Source organism: Hydra vulgaris, chromosome 10 (assembly GCF_038396675.1).
Source record: "Hydra vulgaris chromosome 10, alternate assembly HydraT2T_AEP".
Lineage (NCBI taxonomy): Eukaryota > Metazoa > Cnidaria > Hydrozoa > Anthoathecata > Hydridae > Hydra > Hydra vulgaris.
The window spans coordinates 4,201,836-4,224,992 of NC_088929.1; the positions used below are offsets into that span (position 1 = coordinate 4,201,836).

The 23,157-nt window shown below is 26.9% G+C and overlaps 1 protein-coding gene across 2 annotated transcripts in view; it reads left to right on the top strand.

The window, feature by feature from the left end:
• Positions 1 to 23,157, top strand: part of LOC100201517 (rab GTPase-binding effector protein 1) — an 82,481-nt gene that overhangs the window by 15,800 nt on the left and 43,524 nt on the right. For both annotated transcript variants that reach the window (XM_065807103.1, XM_065807104.1), the window contains exons 2-6: positions 7,377 to 7,580; positions 7,653 to 7,873; positions 7,988 to 8,038; positions 8,125 to 8,193; positions 11,135 to 11,300. In XM_065807103.1, the coding sequence (XP_065663175.1) occupies positions 7,377 to 7,580; positions 7,653 to 7,873; positions 7,988 to 8,038; positions 8,125 to 8,193; positions 11,135 to 11,300 (711 nt within the window). The remainder of the gene's footprint in view (positions 1 to 7,376; positions 7,581 to 7,652; positions 7,874 to 7,987; positions 8,039 to 8,124; positions 8,194 to 11,134; positions 11,301 to 23,157) is intronic.

Consider the following 23,157-nt stretch of genomic DNA (forward strand, 5'->3'; position numbering starts at 1 on the left):
GTTTTTTATTAAGGCGTTTATAATATATCATGGGGATATTCATGGTACATCAGGGTGCTTAAAAAATATAAGAATTTCTATAAAAAAATAAATAATGATTAATAAAGGAAAAAGTCAAAACTTGTTAGAAACCACTTTTATTATTAGGTTTGGATTTTACTTTTTAATTTATAATTAGTTGCTAATTCAAAACAATTAATACAGTATAGTTTATCTAATCTTGTTTTTTATTAAACAGGAGTAAAATTCTCTTGTGTTTTGGAGCTCAGGCTGATGTAATGTGGAAATAATGTCATTAACTGGATACCAATGGATATCTGGTGTTTTTGGATATTTGAAATAATTGTTAGCTTTATGTAAACAGCTGACAGATAGTCATCTTTAGTATCTATTACTTTTCCAGGAAAAAATTCACCAAAAATAATGCGCTAATACCCAATCAGCAATATTGATGTCAACAATTACTGACTTTTGTGTATTAATGCAAGTATCTTCCAGCATGTGAAAAATGTCGAATGTTGTGCTCATTGATGTTACATAAGCTTTTAAACAAGACGATAGAGGTGAGAAACAATGATATGAGCGGGTTCCTTTGATAGCAGGAACATTCTCAAATTGTTTAGCAAGTACTTCATTAGTGTTAACAGCTGTTTCGTTTTAAGAAATATAGAGAAATCTAAAAATAAATTTCAACATAAATCTCATAATCCAAGAACATAATTTAAAAAATATATTTAATAAGCTCTTGTTAATTAGTATCATATTCTTTATAATTTTCCTTATAAAAACTTATAGCAAAAAGTTCAAAATTTGTTTTATTAGGATTGACTTTTTATAACTAAGACTAATAAAAGCTATTTTCTTTATTTCAATTAAAAGTTCATAACAATATCGGATACAAGGCATCCATTATTTAAAAAAAAATTATAACCATTATCCATGTGCATTTAGACAACAAAGTGCTATACCTGATGTTTTTAAAATTTTCCTAAGCAACTAAAAACATGTACTTTGGTGTCAAAATTTGATTTCCAATTGGCCTTTGGAGGGACAGGTTATTAATTACTCTTTTCACTGTACTGCCTACTCTATCACATGCACTTTTTCCATGTCAAAAAAATGCCAATCTGCTTTCAGCTTGTAGTCTTTTTCATGAAAGCAAAGGTTTTTCAAATTAAACCTATAATAGAAAAAATTATATTCATAAAGTGAAATCAATAAATTTGATAAAAAAATAATATCCTAATTATTCTAACAAATTTGAAAAACATCATTCCAATAACTGAATATGGTTTGTTTAGAATTATTTAATCAGAATTTTTTGAATGATGTGAACTAAAAAATTAACCTACCTATTTTAAAACTGGCTGCCTGCACCATCAGTGAAATCTTTTGAATTTGTGGATATTCTTCATTTAGAATAAATACAATTTTTGAAACATAAGTGAAGACTGTCTCAGTATTGTGAATCAGATTGTCTGATATAATACAATAACATTTGCTTTCAAGGGTCAGTTTTCCATTTAAAGATCTCATATATATAACAAATGGATGAAGAGTTGCTTGATCTTTAGAAAAATATCATGCCTGAATTTCATCCTGTATAACAAATGAAAAATTTTCAGCAAAATCCATTTGTATAATACATTCATTTGCTTACAGGCTTTCTTTTAACTGCTTTAAAAAGTATGTCTGAATTTTGCTGACATAATGATGCTTTGTGAGTATATAAAAAGTTGTTTGTTAACTCTTCAAGAAACTCATCAAGATTTTTAACTATTGTTCCTAAGGAGTATCTATCAGTTTTCAACCATTGTTTATAAGTTATTTCATTTGCTGAATCGCCAACCAGATCATCTTTCTTTTCCAGAACACCTTTTATACTCATGAAACATACATTCTTTATTTTCTAATGAGCATACAGCTAAGACCATCAGTTCTTTTAACTTTAATTCGTTTTTAAATGCTTTTGATGGTGGATACAAACACAGATGATATGGGTGCCAGATTTTCCAGCAAGTACACAGTGTTTTGGCCTTAAAAGAGCAAATGATGTTAATCCCACCTTAACTATATCATTAGACTTAGATTCCTCTATCCATTTTTGGTATAGTTCTGAAAGATTCTGAAAAATTATATAATATGAGTCTCTTCTGAATGTGCTTTCTACCTTCAACTGTTTTTATGCTAATATAATCCTTTGCACCTGGTAATAATCCTTTGCACCTGGCAATAATCCTTTGCACCAATAATCTTCTATTAATATCATCTTCATAAAAGTTGACAATTTGATTTATAACTTCGGAAGTCAATTTTTCATGTTGTTGGAAGTCAATTTTATTTCTTATGTCAATTGATCTTTCACCAAGGATTCCTTTATTGTCCTATATTTATTTCCTGAATGGTCCAATGGACAGGAACTGTCCATTGGACCATTCAGGAAACAATAAATGAATTTAGGAAGGTGAGTAATTTTCTTTTCTTTGAAATACTATTCTCATTATGAAACTTTTGTTTTAGTTGTTCTACTAAATAATCTAAAGAGGAGATTTTAAGCATAGCAATTTTTTTTTTTAATTGTCATTTTGTAACATGCTCATGCTTAATGATCTTTTAATCGGCGACAAACTAAATTTTATAAGACAAGGATTTAGGTTATCAATTTGTATAACAGAGTTATCAAGTAACAGATTTAGGTTATCAATTTGTATAACAGAGTTATCAAGTAATGCATAATCTGGATCTTTTCTCTCTTAAACTGCTTCAACTTTCTTGATTTTTCTAACGCAACTAAAACATATTTATTCCCCAGGAATTAAAGCAGAGTTCAGTTGATTATACTCCAAAGTGACAGTTGTCAGATTTCCTTTAACAATCTTTGAATGAAATGAGAGAGGGTCACAGCATGATTTATGAAATGTTGGATAGTATTTAATAAATTGTAGACTATGATGAGTACAAATTTTATGCAGATTATTATTTTTTATTCCAGTTCTTAAGGTCAGCAAGTATTTTTCCTCATTTAAAATTTCCAAAATTTCAGACTGACCCCATATGTATTTATGTATTTTTATGACAATCTAACATTAGTTCAATCCCAATAGAACAAGAATTCATTATTTTCTTCACTATAAAAATTGAATCGAATTGAATTATTATTGAACCTACTATATAACTTTATAAATAAAACTAAAATATAAACAAAAAAAGATACAAACAAAAAAAGAAAAAAATTGCAACAACAAAGTTTAAAATATCAAACAGATATTTTATAATATTTGTTTTTATTTGCAATTAATGTTTATAATATAATTTAATATTGCAACTCTGAGTTTCATGTGTTATCACAATCATCAGGCAAGTATTAAAAGTTTAGTTTTGCTACGATTTGTTTAGTGGACGTTACGGTTTATATTTGTATTTTAGATCGTTACGGGACGGAAATTGATTAGTAGTTAGGTTAATAATATTATTAATTTGTTTTTAGTTGGCTAATAATTGTGAAATAGTTATATGTTTAATGTTGTTTAAAATATTTTTTATGTGTTAATGTGTATTATTTGTGTATTAAAAAAAAATAAAATAAAAATAAGAATTAAAATTGATATAAAAATATGCATAATATTATGAAATATATTACAAAAGCTGTGTATGTGAGTAATTTATTAGTTAGCCTAGAGATATATGGAGCAGATTAGTATAGTTATTTTTATTTATAGTTGTAAGTCAGGTTTGTAGCGAGCTTTGTAATTTTTTAATAAGAATTTATTTTCGTGGCGGCACTTTGATATAATTTCGGTTCTCTTATTTAACAGTTCTTCAGGTTTTGGATATGATATAATAGTAAGTTTTTCATACAGACATAGTGGGCATCTTTTGGAAATATTTGAGTAGGGGGGTACTGATTTGAGAATAGACCATGTTAGCTTAGGGGTTTCATTAAAATTGTTTTTTAAATCCCAAACATAGTTTGATAGGGCGGTAGAATTTTTGTATATAATATTGTTGAATGATGATTTGTGGTTGTTGTATCTGGTTTTCCACTCACCTTCCGTTAATCCTATATAAACTTTGCTGGGTTGGTTTTTTGCTGCGATGATGCATTTATATATAATATTTGTGGATTTGCACTTACCATTCAGGGGGCATTCTGCTTTGTTTCGACAGTTGCATTTTGGATCATTATTTTCAATTCTAGGGAAGATAATTTTTTTTGTTTTTTGTTTTTTTTGTTGTTGTGGTTTTTTATAATTTTTTTCTATATTTTCAGTGCAACTGTAGCTTTACAGTTACCTTTACAGTGTTTCTGTTTAAGATTTTGTGAAGTTTGTGTGTCTTAGGGAAGTTTTTTTCTAGTAAATACAAGAACATTTTTGCAACATTTGTGGAGACGTTTTTATTAAATGGGGGGTTGAACCATATGATATTGCGTTTACGATTTTTCTGGGGTATTTTTTGTTTGATCTGATATTTGAGGGAGTAGTTTTTGTATCCGCTATTTTTTAGTGCTTGTTCATATTCGTTTTTAGATTGATTAAATATAACTTCGCTAGAGGAATTTTGCGATAGTCTGTTTGATAATGAAGTAGGTAAGTGTTTAATAATTTGTGGTGGATGATTAGAAGATATGTGGATGTATTGAATATTATCGTTGGGTTTTTTGAAAGGCTTATGGGTGTTTTGGGCTAAATTGAAAGTTACATCAAGGAAGTTAACTGACTTAAGATTTTTTTTTATGTCTATTTGAAATCCAACGTCTTTAAACTTTTGGATTATATTTTTTCGGATTCGCTCCATTTCTTGGCCATTAGAATTGCGTATTATCAACAAGCCATCATCACGGTAAAGCCCTATGTTGGTTTTTATAATTATATTAGATAATTCGTTGAGAATGTAGATCCCAACAAGTTCGCAAATTTCAGCGCCATTGTAGCTGCCCATTGTTACATCAAAACTTTCATGGTTCAATTTTTTTATCCATGTGTTATTGTTGTAGTAGAGGAGGGATTTTCGGCTATGTGTTATTATTCTAAGTTATTCGTCTGTTATTATGGTGTGTTGTTTTGCGTGTGTGTTATATCTTTAAAAGTCATTTCTTGTTATACGATATGTTTATTAATATATAAATTGATTTTAACAAAAAGGCAGCGTATAACTATTTTTTAAATATATTTTAGGTTTAATAATATTATTATATCTAAAATATATTTATAAAATAGTTATACGCTGCCTTTTTATTAAAATCAATTTATATATATATATATATATATATATATATATATATATACATATATATATATATATACACATATATACATATATATATAATGTATATATATGTGTATATATATATATATATATATATATATATATATATATATATATATATATATATATATATACACACACAATGGTGCATTATTCAAAATCATTATATTTTTAAATAAATAATCTGGCTACTGATCTTTATTTCTAATTTACAGTTCATTTATATTTTCTAAAAAATAATAATTCAAATTATGCAATCGTTATTAAATTATGCAATCGTTATTAAATTATGCAATGGTTATCAAATTATGCAATGGTTATCATGATAGTTTCATTTGTATTGTTCTACTTCACATTGCCATTCATGCATTCATTCATTCATTTCCACTGCCACTGGTTGCATTTATTTAGTTATTAGCATTTTATATAACAGAAACTTTTTTAAGATTAACTTTAAATATGTTAAAAGTATCACTATTTAATATATTTAATACTGGGTTTTAACTAGTTATTGCCCCTTTATTTGTGCCCCTACCCAGGTTAAAAAATTGATCAGCACAGGTGCAATCAACCATATCTTTTATTTCTTTTAAAAACAATTTATAATCAGTTGCACCCATTGAATATGCTATTAGGCAGGTGGGGGAGGGGGGGTCACTGGTTTCCAATAATGCGCCCAACCCTTGATAATTAAAAAGTAGGGCTATTTTAAAATGCCTCCATTTTTGATGTGAATGCAACAAGTAAAAAATGTTTGCATTTTCAGATAGTTGGATCTTATGGTCTTAATTGCTGTTAAGCTTAGATCAATATTTGTGTTAGAAAAAATTACGAGTATTTCAAAATGACTGAAAATGGGACTTTTTTGGCAAATAGACAAAACATTTTTAGATATATTTCAGTTCTAAACTGCAACAAGCAGCTTATTTTTTGCGTGTTTGTTGCAGATAAGAACAGCTAATCAGAAAACTAAACTGTAAAGACTTGTTGTAGAATAGAAAAATACTACAGTTAACTTAAGTTTGGACTTTTTTAGCATTTTTCAAATGTTTTTCGAAGTTGAGGAGGTTATAATTTTTTCCTAATCTGATAGAAGTTAACAAAAACCAGTATTTTTAATACAGAAGAACTACGCAGAAAACACTTCTAGAAAAAATGAGACACTTGTTGAAAGTTAGAAAAAAGTTATAAGGCTTTAAAGTAGTCTGTTTTTCCAATTCTTAAATCCAGTGGGGCCACTGCGCAGTGTTTATAAAGCTATATTTTCTAAACCATTACACTTGGAAGTCTAAATTTCAAGTTTAACCTATCTACATAATGCAGATAATGATATGTAAAAATCAGGAAAATCAGAGATGATGCCCCACAAAGTTTTCTCAAAATTGGTTAAAATATAATGATTTGATCCTATATATATTTATTTATAACAACCAATTGGTTGTTATAAATAATAAATAAGTTCAATAGATAGTTATAAATTATATAATAAATCTGATCAGTTATAAGTTTGTATGCTTGATGTAAGATTGTATGCTTGATGTGAGGTAGAAATTTGTACAAAAGTAAATTTGTATGCTTGATGTAAGATAGAAGTAATTAAATTTGAATCTGTGAATTAATTCATACACCTTTAGTCAATCTAAGGTGCACAACGGTTGCATATGGCTTTACTAAATTTATTAATGATCTAATACAGAATTGCTAATTTTTTTTTAACAATTGCACTTTTTACAATTGTAAAATGGTCAAGATGAAGTCTTATGATAACTGGTTTTTTTCTGGATAAGTTGTTTTTTTGAATAAGTTATTTCCTAGATAATTTATTTCCTGATTTTTATAAAAAATCCTTTTAAGAGTTTGTTTCACAACAATGATTTGCAGAAAAGATTTGTTGAAAAGATTTTTCATTTTATTTTTCTGTGCAATTAACATTTTAATTTTTGCAGTAAATTATTGTTTTAATTTTTATTCATTAAAAACTTTTTTTTTTCAGACTCATTTAAACTTATTTTAATAATTTTTTAACATTTTTTGTTCCTTTTACTAATATAGACAAAACGATAAAAAACACACACACAAATACATGAAAAAACTTTTTTTTAATATAGATAAACTAAAAGACCAAAAAGATATAACAAAGCAACATGAACAGAAAATATCAGAACTTGCAAAACAGCTAGAAAAATATAAAACAGAAAATGAAGGAATCCAGACTGCTGCTACACTTTCCTTAGAATCATATAATGAAGATTTGACTGCTTTAAAAAAACAACATTTAGAGCAGTTATCATCGCTTCAGCATCTTTGGGAAGGTAAAAAGAATATTTAATTTTTTTAAATTTAGATTTCAATAATAATGTTTACCTTTTCCTTGTTAATCATAGTTAGCTCTCAAGAAAGAATAAATTTAATTACAAAACAGTTTGAAGATGATAAAAATAAATTGATTCAAGTAAATAATAAGCTGGAGCAGCGATTGAAGGAATTGAAAGGTGATTACCAAGATGAATCTAATAAAGATGGGTTGATTTCATTAATGTCAAATGCTTTTTCTAGAAAGTCTTTGGAAACCAAATCCAGTTCTCTGGAAATCAAACAACACCAGGTTAATTTTTTCAATCACAATCAAGTTTTTATTAAAGTTAAAATCACAATCATCTTATTATAATGGTTACTGTTAAATATGATTCTGTTAAGTTGACTAATTATTTATTTCAAGGCCCAAGCAGATATTGATGCATGGAAATCTGTTGTTGGTCCATTAGAAGAGGTAGTTAAATAATTTAATTTTTTAATTAATCTTGTGAAAAAAATTATGTTTTTTATTTATGTTTTTTTTAATTATTTTTTTTTAAGGAAAATGCGTTGTTAAAGAAACAGTTGAAAGAATTAAAAGAAGATAACAGAAATTTTCCCGATAGAAATGTATAGTTTTTATTTTCTTGAGAATTTGTTGATTAAATATTTTTTTAAATTATAATTTTGATTATAAACATTTCATATACATTACAACAAAATTAAAGAACTTTGGATCAGAATTGTATTTTACTAACAAGTTTACATAAAGAATAACTGTTTTTTAAATATCTGCTTTGTTAGGTAATAGGTTTGCTTTTTGGATTTTTTTTTTTACCTATTAGAAGCCATTTTAACTTCTCAACATGTTTTTTCTTCAAATAGCTGTTCTTTGACTTTCTCATTTGTAGAAAGTCTTTCTCATTTGTAGGAAGTTCACATTTTTCTTATTTTCTCATTTTTCTTGTGCTCTTATTCTTTTTTGTTTTTGTTATTATTATTATTTTTTTTCAAACATCTTTAAAACAAAACAAGCCTGCAAGCAACTACTATTAGAGTTGGAAGTTACTGATAGAAAGAAGTTAATGTTTATAAAGCAAGATAATGATTAAAGGACGACTTAAAAGATTGCAAATTATATGATTCTGGAAAATGATTTGTAGCAAATTCCAAAGAACTGATTTTCGAGGGAAATAACTAGATAATTAAGAATTTTTGGAGCACTTAGGAGCAGTCACAGTAAAAGAATGAGACTAAATTGAATGACGAGTAACATGAGAATGAATTTTAGTAGATAGCATAAGAGACGCTAGTTCTTTAGAGCAGTGCCCATTATAGTATTTGTAGAAAAGAGAAAGAGAAGCAAGATTACGACGGTGTGATAATGGTTGGAGGTTGGCTGCAAGAGCAGGTCCAACTATGTTTACAATGCGTTTTTGCACCTTGTCTAAAGGAGAAAGGGTATCATTCCAAGATCGGCCTCAAATATGGCAACAGTATTCCATACAAGGACGGGTTTGAGATTTATAAATATAAAGAATAAAATCCGGTGTAAGAAAGTTGCGAGCATGGTAAAGAGATGCAACCTTAGCAGATATTAATTTTGCAATAGATTTGATATATGGTTTCCAAGAAAGATTGAGTAAGAGTTAATCCTAGAAGATGAAGAATAGATAACTCATCGAGTACACTACCATTCATAGATATAGGTATATAAAAAGATCTATATTATTGCAATAATATATACATGGTTAAAAATACGGGAAAAAAACCCTGAAAAAAAAGTTAAATTAAAGTAGAAAACAGAATTCAAGTACAATACCAGTTTTCTAATTGACATTCTTGCATCACTTGCTGTTTCAAAAGCACATCCTGGTGGTCCTTTTTCTATTTATTTAAAAAATAGATAGCCTTCTCCTTTGTAAACAATAAATGGTGGTAGATATCTTTTATCTGCGAACACACAGAAAAACGCAGTACATAGTTTTACTGTAAGAAACAGAAATTCATATTTATATTTGCTAATTGGATATACAAATACTCTCTTTGTTAAGTGATTTGTGGAGAGTCCAGTCTTCTCAAGATTGTATACATTACAATGTTATGATTATTTTATCTGATAGAATAGTAAAAAATTTCCTTGTGTTAAACTTTAAAATTCTTCTTGTGTTAAACTTTAACTCTTGTCAGTGTAAATAATTACAGTAATGTAATTACAGGTTTATGAAAACAAAGTTTATTAACAAGACAGTTCTTAAAAGAAGTTACTTAATCTTTCTCAGGAATTCCACTCTGAAAGAAGTTTTCATCTTCATTAATGTGCAGATTATAAGAGAATCTAAAAGAATCTAGCAGAAGACCATCTCTTTGATAATGTTAAGTCACAGTTAAAATTATAACTTTGTTATCCACTTTTTCCACCTTCACCTTTGTTTTGCACCAAAATTATTTTTATTAATTTTTTGCTTCAATGTTTCTTTTGATACATTTGTCTCTGTCATAATACTCTTTTTTTCTCATACAAACTTAGTAGCTTATTCCATACTATCTCTATTATACTTTGGTTTTATTTTTTTATTGTTACATCAGATTTTTATAATACTTTCTTAAATAAAATTTATGAAACAGTTATTGTTTTAAAGCTACATTAACCTAATTCTGCATTAGTTTTAAATTAGTATAACATTTAAGCATTTTTAAATGCTTACATACATATCTGAAGTTTAAAAATAGAGAAATTAATGACTGTTATAATCTAGCATTTTAGCATGTTTTCACCTTGTCATCAAACAGTTGAAAGAATACTGAATTAATAAGCCAATAGAACAATATGAAGCTTAAAACTTTCTCCTCTTAGAGACATTCGTTGTATAGGTTATACATTCATGTCATATAGAAGATTCCACTGTCTTTCATTCATTCATCATCATTTTCATTCATTCGTTCAAGATTTATCAGAATTGTTGAAGCATAAAAATATTAGATATTTTAGTTTCCGAAAAAGGCTGTACAGGCGAGGCTATATTCAGGAGGAGGAAGGCAAAGATATAGATGAGGCTGTACAGGCTATATTCAGGAGGAGGAAGGAAAAGATTTAGATATTATCTTATTGAGAATGAATTTTGTTTTTAATTTTTCAAAAGAATTATTGTTTTTTTTATCTATGTTTATCTGTGTTACCCGTGTTATCTTGTTTATTAGCGTTTGAACTGCTTCATGTAAAAAGTCATGTAAATGTTTGAACTGCTTCATGAAAAGTCATGTAAATTTACTGCTAAAAATAGTGTTTTGAATCTAGCTACATTAAAACCAAATAGTCAAATCAGATTAAATTATTAAATTGTTACACCATTAATGATAATATTTTATTTCAAATTTTATTATTTTAATAACACTGTTTCTATAATTAGTTAAAATATTCTTTTTATATGATAATGTATAGAAAGAATTCATTAAAAAAACGGTGTGTATAATATTCAATGTTTTCAATATTTTTCTAATCTAGTGATCAATTAAATAAATAAAAACTATAAATATTATTTAAATTTATTATTATAATTTATTACAATAGAATATAGAAAATGAAACTTTCAAAGAAAAACTGAATGACACAAAAAAGTACTTGGACGCGGAACGATCAGCTCGAGTTGATCTTGAAATGTATGTAGCAGTTTTGAATACACAGAAAGGTGTGTTACAAGAAGATGCAGACAAACTTCGAAGGGAATTGCATAATGGTAATTTAATTTTATAATTGTTAAGTTTTAATTTAATAAAAAAAAAAAGTCAATCATATCCACTTCATGAACCACGGGAGTAGTAAAAAATAAAAGAAAATAATATCTAAATAAATTTTTGTTGTGACAGTTATTAAGTTTAAAGATTTTTGGTCAGACTTTATGGTCAGAAAAAAAAAATAAAAATAAAAATTAATAAATTTATAGTTATATGCTTAGGTCAAGGTTAGGGTTAAGTACCCAATATACAATCATATATTTGTTTATTTTTGTATTATTTTTAAACCTTTATATATATATATATATATATATATATATTTTTGTGTTAGAATTTTTAAACTGCCGTTTAAAATTGCTTTTACTAACACTGAAACTGCTTAAAAAATATTTTTATGTGAATATTTCAGTAAATATTCAAATTTAAATATTACCGCAAAATAATTAAAAAAAAATTATAATATATGCATAATAATTTAAAAAAATTTATAATATATACATAATTATCATAATTATAATATATACATCTAACTTCAACTAGAGATAAAAAGATTAGATCCTATTAAATCAAACTTTTAATGTTCTTGAGCAAGAGAGGATGTTATCTTCAAAGTGAAGGCAGAGGTTTGTAATCAAAATACAGAAAAATACTGCATACTCCAACAAATTGTAAAAGTTTGGAAGTCGACAAGTTTCAGTAATTATTTGATTTCTAAGAAAAAAATAGTAGGAAATTTTAAATCTTTCAATGGCAAAAATAATAATTTGTGCAACAGTAAAAACTTTCAGATCAAAAAAGAAATTTCTTACAGCAATATTATCGAAATTTTTTACAGTTAAAAATTGATTTTTACAATATGATAGAGCAGTTGTTTGACATTGGTGCAAAAGATTTTGAGAACTAGTTGTGGTGCAACAAATCAATGTCATGTAATTCGTCTGCTTTACAAGAGGATTTGACATTCTTAGACAATCAATTGCATTAATTGCTTAATAAGGGAATGTTGTCTAAATTGGAACAGTGCCTTGATTGGAACACTTGCATTTATTTTGGAAAAATAAGCTATATTTTCTATGTTTTAACAGATTTTGAAAGTTATCCCTCAAAAAGTGCATGTGCACCATTTGATTTAAAACTTTTTTAAGTCATTTTTTTTCAGTAATCTAATTTTGTGTTTACACTATATTGAATGCACTGGGTAAACTATACTGCTATAGGTTATACATTTTTTTTTGTTTAATGCGATGGAATGCAAATAACAACATAAACTTAGCTTATAAGTTACTGCAAGCATGTGGCATTGCAGTGATATAATAAAATAGTTCAAAGTTTACTTGATTGAAGTTATAAAGTTTTCCTTACTTATTCAAAGATAAAATCAAAGGCTTAAAGAAATTTTAAAATTTCAGGCCAATTTAAAAGTACTTAGTAACAACTATAAACCTAAAAAATAATACATACTTATTGCTTTTTTAATCAATAAAATAAAAGAACGTCATAATAGTTGAAGCTTTATACAATTTTTTGTTTGTAAAATTTCAGTTTGCCAGTGTAGTATAAATCCTATTATAAATTTTGAATGAAAAAAAATGAAAAAAATAAAAATAATTTTTAAACAATTTTTGTTGATTTTACTGAGTTTTCCTTTTTTAAAAGAAACAACCTGTACCAATTAAGGAATCAAAGTGTTCTAATTTAGGAAGCTGGTTTCTTTGATTGGAACAAAATGGTACCTTTGCAAAAACAAATTTATTTTTGATAACAGTGCAATCAATTAAGTCAAATTATGGTTAAAAGAATAGTAGAGTTGTCTGTTTGTAAATCATAAATATTTTCAGTTAGGCCATCTTTGGTTAATAAATATTTACTCCTTAAATTTTCCAAGTAAGGCAACTCTCTCTATAGTTTTCAAAGATTTAACTAATTGAAATAAGATTTATTAAGAATCTTTTTTTTTTTACTTTTTTTTTTTATTCAAATTTATGTTACACTTAGCGTTTAAACAAAAATTGACACAGCCTAAAGCAAAGCTTCTGAAAAAGATTGATAAATGCAAGATGAAAGTAGAGAACAAAGATCGAGTACAGAAAAGCAACCATTTAAAAATTTGTGGTAATAAAGAGGAAATTGGTGAGAAGAGGTCATTAAACCATAATTTATTCTTTAAAGATGAAATTATCCTGATTTCTCTGATGAGAAATCTTCTGCATCTAAAAAAATGCTGAATCACTATTTGGTAATATCAAGTAAAGTTTGTTTTAAACATAAAAATATTTGTTTTGGAATTAAAAAGTAAAAGGGAATATAAATATTTTTTATCAATCTTCATTATTGAACAAAAACAAAAAACGAATGGTTGGGCAATTTAGTTTTTGAAGTAAATGAGTAACTAAGAAATATTTATATTAATTTAGGTATATTAATTTAGGGATCTTTAAGGTATAAAATAATTCCTAGAGTTATATTCTATATTCCTAGAATATTTTGAAATTACTGACTATGTTGTAGAATTCTGCTCTTATATAGAATAAGTAATACTGGATGGAAATCTGGTGCATTACTATTCCGGCCAGATTACTTGATTAAACATTTCTTTGGTTATTGTGTATGCGCCATATTGCAAAGATAAATATTATTTGTGCTTTTAAAGCAGTATCGAAAGAAAAGTCTAAAGCCCCTGCTAATAAGTTGCTAAGTATATTTCAGCAGAAATGGAAAAGAGAATTTTATTTGAAAGTTTTAGTTAATGTTGCTGTAAAAAAAGTTCAAACAATTCCCTGAGCAAGACCTTGTTGTAGACAGTGATCTCTGCTAACTATTTAAAGGCTAAAGAATTTGTAACAAATGCACTAGAATATGAAATTTCCCCAGGTATGTAACAATAATATAAATAATGTTGTTATTTTTTTTATAAATTCATTTTTTTTAAAAGAAGTTTAATAAAAATAAGATAATTTTAGCAATGATTACATCTTATATCTTGTAGAATATTTGATATAACACATGAATCTTAAATCTGAGGAATTAAAGAACTTTTACATCTTTCAGCCTGGCCCCTGTCACAATTCAAGGTTTATGCCATATACCTTCTGATGCTTGATATAATGTCTACAGTTGTTAAACATCTGACCCCTTGAGTTGAAAATACTTTCAGAAAAAAAAAATTTTTCTCCTTAGATTATCGTACTACCATTAGGTTATCCTGATCTGAAAGCAGTTTTTAATCATTGAAAAGCTCTTAAAATTTCCAGTTCCTGAGTTATCAGAGATTTCTGTTGAAGCTCCTTTTTTGTTAATGTTTAGAATGGAGGACTTAATTATAATGTAGAGTTTGCATTTTTTTTTATCTACAAGTCACATCAGTTCTGTTCAAGAATGGGGTTCTTCGAGTGATTTCTTAGCATTAAATTCATACAAGGATTTTGTTAAACTAGTTTGAAAGTTTAGTGTGACCAATGAGTTTTTTTTTCACAGTTCCCACAATGGGTATCAAAAACAGAACATTCTTACGCAACATAGAAAGTTAATCACAAAAGATATGTTGCTATCTGAACTGATAAAGCTGAAGCCTAGAGTTGGATAATTAATGTAAGATAAGGGTTAACTGTAAGGTACTATTAAATGTATTTTTTCTTTCTCAAATTAAACAAGAGTTTAATTATTAACATATGTTATATGTTATTAAAATATGTTAATAACATATAATATATGTAATATGTTAACGGGTGGTTACTAAAAATCCGGACTATCTTTAACTGAATTTTAAATGCCACAAACTAAATTATTTTTTTTCATGCTTATATCCATTTTAAAGCTTATTTAATTCTCTATAAGTTAATTTACTTGTTTTTAGATAATTAATAATAGTTAAGAAAATAATGATGGCCAAGCAAGAAGAGGTAGGAAAACGGATTTACGAGTTCTATTTGAAAAATAAATTGCAAGGTAAAAAGTTCACAGTAGCTCACTTCAATGCTGAAAAAATTCCAAGAAGCACTATCTATGATATAATCAAACGTGTTGAGAATGATTCTGGGTACAAAAGAGTGCAAGGAGGTGGTCGTGTGGCCAAAATCATGACCCCAAAGGGTATCAAGCGCCTGAAAGCCATATTTGATCACAGTGACTGAGTTTCGATGAGGCAAGCTGGTCGAAAATATGGATGCAGTCATTCACATATCATTAAAACTCTTGCCAAGTACACGGACATCAAAAGTTATAAAAAACAAGGTATACCTCATCGACTAGAGAACCAGAATGAGCGAATCAAAACCGGCATTGATCGTGTTTATCGTGATTTTAAAGGACAATTGGTCATCCTTGACGACGAGTCTTACTTTACTCTGTCACACTCAACAATTAATGGAAACAGCACCTACTACTCTAGCAACAGAGACAAGACTCCACCAAGTGTTAAATATCGCAAAAAGCGCAAGTTCGAGCCCAAGGTGCTTGTCTGGCTGGCCGCTTCTGACAATGGTATTTCAAAGCCATTTTTTATCCCCAGCGGCCTTGCAGTCAATAAAGCCATCTATGAAATTAATTGTATACAGAGAAGATTAGTGCCGTTCATCAATGCTCATCATGTCGATGGTAATTATATATTTTGGCTGGACCTGGCGTCATCGCATTATGCCAAAACCGTGACCAACTGCTATGAGACTCATAACATCAATTTTATCAAAAAAGTTGACAATCCGCCAGCCGTACCGGAGTGTCGTCCAATAGAAGACTTTTGGGCTATTTTGAAAGGCAAAGTGTATGAGAGTAACTGGCAAGCAAAACACGTGAAGCAACTACAAACCAGAATAAAGCTTTGCCTGAAAAATGTTGACCTTGAGCTTGTATTTTCACTTTTTGGGTCAACTCGTGTTAGAGTTGGCCGAATCCGAAGAAACAGACTGGTTGAAGACAAACTTAATTAAAATAAATAAATAACTAAAAACTCTTTTTAATGATATTTTTATTTAATCTCTACCATAAAAACTATGGGAGTAATTGCCCATGAAAGTTAGTCCGGATTTTTAGTAACCACCCGTTATACTAAATAATAACATATGTTATTAACATATGTTTTATGTACCCATCAAAATGACATAAAGTTCAGCCAGTTCTCAATATTTGAATATTACATGTAGCACTTCTAACAGACAAAAACAAATAAACAATTTTATTTAACCTAATATATATATATATATATATATATATATATATATATATATATATATATATATATATATATATATATATATATATATATATATATATATATATATATATATATATACAGGGGCTTTTAGATCGCCAACGGCACCTGGGTGAAAAATGTTGAGTGGCGCCCCAAGTTCAAACCAATAAATTACAAAATTTAAAGTTTTGTGAACACAGCAATTATCTATTTCTGATACAACACATTGTATTTTTGAGTTAATATTAATTCCCTTGGTTGAGAAAAACGGTTCATTATTCAAAACTGACATATCAAAATATTAGTTTTAAAACCAACAAATGAAAAGTCAATCAATAAATTCTGGCTGCCCAAATATTGATGACATTGTCTTAAATCGAAATAATAAGATCAGTAATGTGATCCTGGCTCATAGTCAAATGGAGAGAGTTTTTTACAATTATCAGTTTACTAAACAATTGTTAGTTAAATGTAAAATAGTTTTGCAATATTTTGACTTAGTGAATTAAAAATTTTTTTCTCCAAAATACACAAACTTGATTAAACTAATTGATTAAGCAAAATTCACAAACTTAACTAATTGATTACGCAAATTATTAGCGTAAGTCTCTATAACTTTATCTATAACATATTTATTATATATTTATATTATATTATAATATTATTATATTATCTATAACTAGTAATCAATTTATAATAACTATAATTTATATCTATTATCATAGATAAAAATCGTCATGATTTTCTCCATGTTTCAAGAAATTTTCAGATATTAAAAGTAAAAGCTTATTAGATTTTAGAAATATTTCAGATCTTCCCATTTTCTAAGATCCACATTTATTCAAGTATTTATTTCTAGTTGTAAAAGTAATCAAATAATGATCACCTATTACTAAAACAATAAATAATAATAAAAATATATAAAGATACAACAAAATTGATTTAAAATTATTAAATAACAAAATAAAAAATGCAGCAAAGTGAACATAAGGATAGTTAAGGCGCTTTTCAAGAAATTGCCGTTAGTTGGTTATTAATTTAAACAATCAAGATATTTCCATGAAATATTTTGTCTGGAAGATGCGGTAAGTGGTGTAGTGGTAAAGCACTTGCTTTATAAGCGTGAGGTTCCAATTTCGATCCCACCATGTTCTTGGTAGTACTGCGCTCAACTTGTTTCTCAGCGCAGCAGCCTTGTTCGTCAAGGTTCGTGTTTCAGAGTTATAGAGTTGAGAGAGGGTTATAACCACTATTAAGTAGCCTCCTCATCTGTAGTGGTCTTCTCGGCCTTGAGGAAGTGAATAACAAAAAAAAAAAAAGATAAACAGATTGTTTAAAGGAAAAACACCAAAGATCATACTGTGGACCAAAAGCAATTATTTAAGGTTTATTTAAAATGTAATAAGCCTATTAAAGGGATCCCAAAGTGCTGAGACAAGTTGTGTTCTTATTAAAGAGAATGATTAAAAAAAAAAATGTTTGGGCAGAATTTTTTTAAGTATAACAAAATTATAAAGGTTTATCTTGAAAAACAAACTGTGTTGTTTTACCTGAAGCTCACCGTCTCCATGTTAGCCAGTCTCTCAAAGACTTTGAGATATAATTCCAACAAGTTTTATTAAATGACGTCATTGTAGAATTTTTTTTTTCTTTTGAATCATTATTATTTGTTTTTGTTTTATTTGTTTTTGAAATTAGCATTTATTATCAATCGTATGACTTTCCTATAAATTTTATAGAAAGCTAAACAAAAGAATGTTTTTTTATAGAATGCGAGAACCAAATAAAATTAAGATTTTTATGTTAAAATATAATAAATATTCAGAAAAGAGGTTGATCCTCTCATTATATATTCTTAATCTTTTTTCTTTTTATGTAAACAATGAGAACTTTTTTTCCAGTTTATCTAAGCGGTTTATCACTATGACGTTTTTGTTCTCCTATCGAAATGGCATTTTACAAGTTCTTAAATTTTTGATTAATAAAGAGTTTTGGTAAACGACATTATTTATTAGAGATATTTGCTAAATTCTTAAATTTTTAGTTAGAAAATATTTATAGATTTTACACTTAACAAATTTACAGACAGCTTTTTATTAAAGAAAGAAATAATTATTTTATGTCAATAATTCAAGACAGATGGCGATTGAAATTGTCAATGTGTTGCGGCTCGCGTTAAAAAACATATTATATTTGATTTTTCTAATTTATGTCCTAGTTGGCAGGTATTTTACATTAAAACCTGTCTTCCAAAATTTCAAATCAAAAAACTACCAAAATTGACAATAAAAGGCTTTTCATTAAATGATGTCGATTTTAAAGTTCACTCGATAATGCTACACTTTTTTGCAATCTTGAATAATAACTGTTCAATTTTAAAAATAAAATAAAATTAGCAATGCATGTTTTACAGAATAAATTTCATTAAATATATTCTCTCATGATTAAATAAAAATTTCAATAATACTTGTACCTGATGAAAAATTTAGCAAATAAATGCTGTTAATTAAACTTTCATAAGGTTAACTCGCTAGTGGTTTTAACATTTTACGCAGCGACTGCACATTTTTTTGAATAAAATTTGGATGGGGTAACATTAACAACTAATTAAAGTTCGAATAGTAAATCTCTTTAAAAGCATAACAAACTATATATCAATAGAAAGCTAAACAAATGAACTTTTTAATTAAATAAGTTTTTAACATGCATCATTGAACAATAACAAATGCAAAGTGCTTAAAACCATTGTTTTATAAATTTTTAAATTTTTTTTTAGTTTTTATAAATAGTAACTAAAACAATAAGTCCAAAACAAAACTCATTTAAAAAAAAAATATATATATATAAATGTTTTTCTTCAAAGGACGTTCTTAATTACTTAGCTAAATACTTATGCACTTCTACGAGTTAAATTTTACAGTGTTAGCACTGCTTTATTTTAGAACTAAATTTAAAGAAGTTTCTTTTAATCAAGGATTACTCAAGGTTTTTTAACTTAGTCAAGTGATTTTTTATAATGACACAATATGGCTCTTTATTGTTTTAGAGAATTAATTAAACCATAAGAACATACAAATTATATGTGTCTAGTGTGAAAATTTATGTACAAAACAAGATAATGTAAAGCATACTTGAAAGCTGCTACCAGCGGCTTGCAGTCAAAATTTGAAAAAATCAAAAGCCTCTGTCAGTGGCTTGCGATAGTGTTAAATAATACAAAATAATTTTTTTATCTTAATAAGGATAATAATCATTTAATAACAATAAATATAACACAAAAATAATTTATAGCAATAGGCGAGCTTACAATATCTGAAATATTTTATTCATATTTTTAATGCAAACTTTGCGAAATTTAGAAAATAAAATAACTAAAGAAATTCTACAGTAATTTATGATGAAAAAAAAACTTTTATATAATAATAAGTAACTAATCAAATTCTTTAGTAATCTATAATAATAAAAAAAATATTCTAAAATTTGATAAAAAACAAGAATTGTCAGTTTTCTTAACGAAATTCTATGACGTCATTTACTAAAACTCTTTGGAATTAAACACGCTTGAATAAATTATAAAGTCTGTAGATTGTGGTGTATATTTTAAAGACTTTGAGAGACTGGCTAACATGGAGACGGAGAGCTTCGAGTAAAACAATAGTATTTGTTATTCTTGGTATACATTTATTATTTTGTTTTACTTAAAAAAGTTCTGCCCAAACATTTTTTTTATATCATTCTCTGTAATATGAACACAAATTGTCTCAGCACTTTTGGATCCCTTTAAGATTTTATATATTATATAACTTAATATAATATAATTGCATAATATTTTGGAATCCTTACTTCAGCTTTAGTTTCCAGAACTGTAAAATCTTTACAGTGTTAGCACTGCTTTATTTTAGAACTAAATTTAAAGAAGTTTCTTTTAATCAAGGATTACTCAAGGTTTTTTAACTTAGTCAAGTGATTTTTTATAATGACACAATATGGCTCTTTATTGTTTTAGAGAATTAATTAAACCATAAGAACATACAAATTATATGTGTCTAGTGTGAAAATTTATGTACAAAACAAGATAATGTAAAGCATACTTGAAAGCTGCTACCAGCGGCTTGCAGTCAAAATTTGAAAAAATCAAAAGCCTCTGTCAGTGGCTTGCGATAGTGTTAAATAATACAAAATAATTTTTTTATCTTAATAAGGATAATAATCATTTAATAACAATAAATATAACACAAAAATAATTTATAGCAATAGGCGAGCTTACAATATCTGAAATATTTTATTCATATTTTTAATGCAAACTTTGCGAAATTTAGAAAATAAAATAACTAAAGAAATTCTACAGTAATTTATGATGAAAAAAAAACTTTTATATAATAATAAGTAACTAATCAAATTCTTTAGTAATCTATAATAATAAAAAAAATATTCTAAAATTTGATAAAAAACAAGAATTGTCAGTTTTCTTAACGAAATTCTATGACGTCATTTACTAAAACTCTTTGGAATTAAACACGCTTGAATAAATTATAAAGTCTGTAGATTGTGGTGTATATTTTAAAGACTTTGAGAGACTGGCTAACATGGAGACGGAGAGCTTCGAGTAAAACAATAGTATTTGTTATTCTTGGTATACATTTATTATTTTGTTTTACTTAAAAAAGTTCTGCCCAAACATTTTTTTTATATCATTCTCTGTAATATGAACACAAATTGTCTCAGCACTTTTGGATCCCTTTAAGATTTTATATATTATATAACTTAATATAATATAATTGCATAATATTTTGGAATCCTTACTTCAGCTTTAGTTTCCAGAACTGTAAAATCTTAAGTTCTTGAATGCTATTTTTAAGTGGGAACTTTGCTCGGTGCTGACATTATTTTACCTATGGCAAAGACATTTAAACGATAGAAAGTTCCTCAAAAAAATAGAAGAAGAGCTACCAGTGTTTTTCTGCTTACTTTCACTTATCAAGTGCAGAACATTTTTAGGAATGAGGAGTTTTTTTAGGAATTTTGTGAATTTAAGAACTTTGTAAAAGTTCTTGCTTATTTTTAAAATAAGCTTTATAAAAGTTTTTATAAAAATAAATAAATTTTGTATAAACGAATATGATACATTTAAAATGATAATATGATAAGTTTAAAATAAAATAATTCGATAAATTTAAAATAAAAAAACTAATAAAACTTTATGTTTCATTACATTTTAGCATTTAAAAGGTAATACTTATACATAGTTATATATGCTAATGTCATTTTAAGCTGTAATAAATTAATAATAGAATTGCCATAACATAAAAGTTTTATTTCATTATTTAAATGTGCCAAATTTAAAGTATTGTGGCTGAAATTTTAAAGTTAGATGAAAAGGAGAAAAGACACTAAATAAATTTTTTTTTCTATAATTAACATATATATATATGTTATATATATATATATATATATATATATATATATATATATATATATATATATATATATATATATATGCCAACGTTTTTAAATAATATTGGGCCTAGCCTGTAAGGGTTAGTGTTACAGTCATCGAGCACGACTATTTTCCAAATCATGATTACTGTCACTGCGGATGAAGATGTTTGTTTCTGGAAGACGCCTGGGCTAGGTCTTTAGAATCAGAGGTCAGTTATAAATCCATGCAGAGGTGTTAAATCTATCATGGTTTTCTGGAGTATGACTGGGCTGGCTTGGTGTAGTTCAGAGATAGATATTTTATGCTGATTACTAACAACACGAGGCTCTACTGAACAACATAGACGGCACAGACTTACACATTACACCTATACACCCTTATGCACATACAGCCTGTAACATCGTTTTGCATGCTTTTTGTTCTTTATAGATAAATTATCTTTGTTTGAACTCATCCTCATTTAGAAAATATTTTATTGTAATAGATAGTATGTGGTTGGAATGCAGATATAGATTTGTATGTGGTTATCGTGTGTGATTGAGTTTTAATATTAGGGTTCATATATATATACATATTTTTGTATTATAGTTTATATATATATATATATATATATATATATATATATATATATATATATATATATATATATATATATATAAAAGAGCATTTCTTTTTAATTAGTGGCTTTCGATATGTTTTGTTGATGAACGTCTTTTCATTGTTTTGTTATGGTCTCAAAATTATGTTTAATTTGGACCGTAGAGAAAACTTTACTTTTTGGAAATTTTGATTTAGATATGGTCTCACAGTTACTTTTAATTCGGACCATAGAGAGAACTTTTTCCTGCTTTGTACATTGTTTTTATATCACGACTTGTTATATCACCCAAAATAATTTTTAACCACTCATTTGGCTAAAATTTATCTGTTCTTATTACAGTATTTAGTTAGTCTTATTACAATATTTTTTAATATATTTTTCATCCGCTGATTTTCACATTATTACTATTATCAAGGAACTTTTATGCTATATTATCTTACATTACTCATAATAACACATGACCATTACATACTCAGCTTTGTTTTAGTTTTCACATTCACAATTTTCGTCTTTTATTATTATTCAGAAAATTTTTGCAAGCAATATATATTTTTTTCTAATATCATATATTACTTGATTTTTAGTGATGGTTTTAAGTTGTGCGGGTTGTTCATTATCTTACACTTAAGT